Genomic DNA, 2,857 nt, shown 5'->3' on the forward strand with positions numbered 1-2,857 from the left:
CGGCATCATCAGAAGAATAATTTCTAAAAGGTAAAATTTTCCAAATAAAAAAAGAAAAAATGTAGCCAGTAGCCACGGCTCAAGCCACGCCGAGCCCTCTAAAGCTGAAAGCACGTGTCACCTTATGCCCGGACGGAAAGTTTCTTTTGCCTATTTTATATATTTTCAGTTTTATTTGGGCTTTGGTCAAACTTATGACACTAAGCAGCGATCGCCGAAAAATGGAAATAAATTAAATTAAGATTTCCTCACACACTCCCTTAGTCAATAACTCAAAAAATCAAAATCCTCCTGTCTCTCGTGGATGATTTTTTTATTATTTAATTAAGAGATAAGTAGACTGTACTGCCCATAGAAATCTGAAATTACAGCTTCTTCTTGGTTTATTAATTATATAAGTTGCATCCTACTCGTAAATTTGGCATTAATTCGTAAATAGGCTTTTTGAATTCGTCTCGGCCCAACTTCTTCGAGAAAAGATCTGATGATTTCATACAGGGCACCTCACAACGACTTTACAGATATATTCCACCTTGCAATGAAAATATTTCTCGTAAATAATAACATATAAATACGAGAGATATCCTTAATACACAGTGAGATGTGTAGTGTGGTGAGTGTGAGGTGCCATGTGTAGTCCCTTCGCCCTTTCTCTCTTCTCCTCCCTGTGGGCCCGAGCCGTTTTTCCGGTTAATCTCTCTCAATCGTATTCGTACCATCCACCTACTCATCGAATCACTAGCCGTTCTTATTGATCCCACACCGTCCTCTCTCTCTCTCTCTCTCTTCACTTCTTTTTCTCTCTCCATTTTCGCACTTATAAAAGCCACTCCCTCCCAGCTCCCCTGCAAGCTTCAGGCGAGAACAAGATTATATAAAGAAAAAGAGAAAAAACAAAGACGTTATATCGGTACTGAAGATCTTCGACACGGGAGAAGAAGGTGCCTAGCCAGTCCAAGAGTCTTCCTCTGTGAGTGCCGCAACACAGGAAGACCTTAAAATGAAACTCGGGATCGCCCCAGTTCGGCCCTGCACTAGTTTCCCAACTCCAAAATGCGCGTTTGCGATCCGCTGTACTGCGTCGCCAACCCAACCGGCACCGGCTGGACTGGGGAAGAGATGGAGGGAGTACCAGGGAATCAAGAACTGGGAAGGCTTGCTTGACCCGCTCGACGATAATCTGCGAGGGGAGATACTCAGGTACGGGAAGTTTGTCGAAGCCGCTTACAGTTCCTTCGAGTTCGACACTTCGTCTCCATCCTACGCCAGCTGCCGCTTCTCTCGATACTCTATGTTGGAGAAGTCCGGCATGCCGGATTCCGGGTACCGTGTCACCAAGAATTTGAGTGCCACCTCGGGAATCCAACTGCCACGATGGATCGAAAATGCACCCAGTTGGGTATGGAACCAGTCGAGCTGGATTGGTTACGTGGCAGTGTGCCAGGACCAAGACGAGATTGCTCGGCTTGGGCGCCGCGACGTGGTGATTGCTTACCGGGGAACCGCTACATGCATGGAGTGGCTGGAAAATCTACGTGCCACGCTGACTCGTCTCCCCAACGCCCCGTCCAATGTGGGCCCTGACATTGGTGGACCAATGGTGGAGAGGGGGTTCCTGAGCCTCTACACCTCTGCAACCGCACCGTGTCGATGCTTACGAGACCAGGTGAGGGAGGAAGTCGGCCGAATTCTGCAACGCTACGGTGATGAGCCGCTGAGCCTGACCATCACCGGTCACAGCCTCGGCGCAGCACTGGCCACACTCACGGCCTACGATATAACGACGACCTTCAATCAAGCTCCGTTGGTAACGGTGTTCTCATTCGGGGCGCCACGTGTAGGCAACCGGAGCTTCAGGTGCCACGTGGAGAAATGCGGAAGCAAGATACTGCGCATCGTTAATTCGCATGACCTCATCACCAAAGTCCCTGGTTTTGTGATCGACGACCATCACCACCACCACCATAACCATAATAATCACGGCGATACGTTGAAGAAGAAGAAGGGAGGCAGCCGTGTGGCAGCAGGCTTTCCGAGCTGGCTCCAGAAGCGAGTCGAGGAGACACAGTGGGTGTACGCCGATGTGGGTCGGGAGCTCCGAGTCAGCAGCGGAGACTCATCTTATCTAACGTGGCCGATTACCAACGTCGCCACGTATCACGACTTGGACACCTATCTCCAATTAGTCAACGGTTACGTAAGCTCCAACTGTCCTCTCAAAGATTCTGCAAAAAGAGTTCTGAATGGACAAAACAGAAAAATAACACACGCAGTTAGATAGCGATCAGCGGACAGATTCGTGTACACACGCGATTTGTATTCTTTTGTACATAAGTCAGGAGATGATTGAGTCTGAGTCAACAAGATGACCTCCCCCCCTTCCCTTCCTTCTCAATTTGCTGCGACCTACGGAGCATGGAGTATGGAGATCAAGGTGGTGCTCTGCGCCACTTTTATTTTTGTAGAAGTACAACTGATTAATTTCCTCATTCCAGAGACTAACATGCGCCACGGGTGCTGCTACTCGTTCAATTCGTCAGCTGCCCCTTCAACTGTAAAAAACCTAATAAAGTTGAAATGAATAGAATGATGGAATAGATGATGAAAAATCAGAAAAGAGTTCACTTTTGGAAATACATACAAAAGGGAACTGAGAACGGCGCCCGTTAGCCAATCAAATTCACCTTCCAAAAAGGTAGTCCTTGTTTGGTCGTGGAACTGTTGACAAAACAGAAATTAAAAAAAAAACAATAAAAGAAAGAAAAAGAAAAGAATATTGGAATAAGGAGAGTACGTACAGTCGCATTCTTCTCGTTGTGTTAATTTACCAAAGTGGTCCGACTCGCTGATCCGCGTC

At 47.2% G+C, this 2,857-nt stretch overlaps 1 protein-coding gene across 1 annotated transcript; it reads left to right on the top strand.

The window, feature by feature from the left end:
* The first annotated feature begins 1,000 nt into the window (after positions 1 to 1,000).
* LOC104610502 (phospholipase A(1) DAD1, chloroplastic-like) lies at positions 1,001 to 2,378 on the top strand. Its single transcript, XM_010277152.3, has one exon. It carries the CDS (start codon positions 1,001 to 1,003, stop codon positions 2,279 to 2,281), a length of 1,281 nt encoding a protein of 426 aa, XP_010275454.1. The 3' UTR covers positions 2,282 to 2,378.
* The last annotated feature ends 479 nt before the right edge of the window (positions 2,379 to 2,857 follow it).

This window comes from Nelumbo nucifera, chromosome 1 (genome assembly GCF_055504915.1).
Source record: "Nelumbo nucifera cultivar China Antique chromosome 1, China Antique-T2T, whole genome shotgun sequence".
Taxonomy (NCBI): Eukaryota; Viridiplantae; Streptophyta; class Magnoliopsida; order Proteales; family Nelumbonaceae; genus Nelumbo; species Nelumbo nucifera.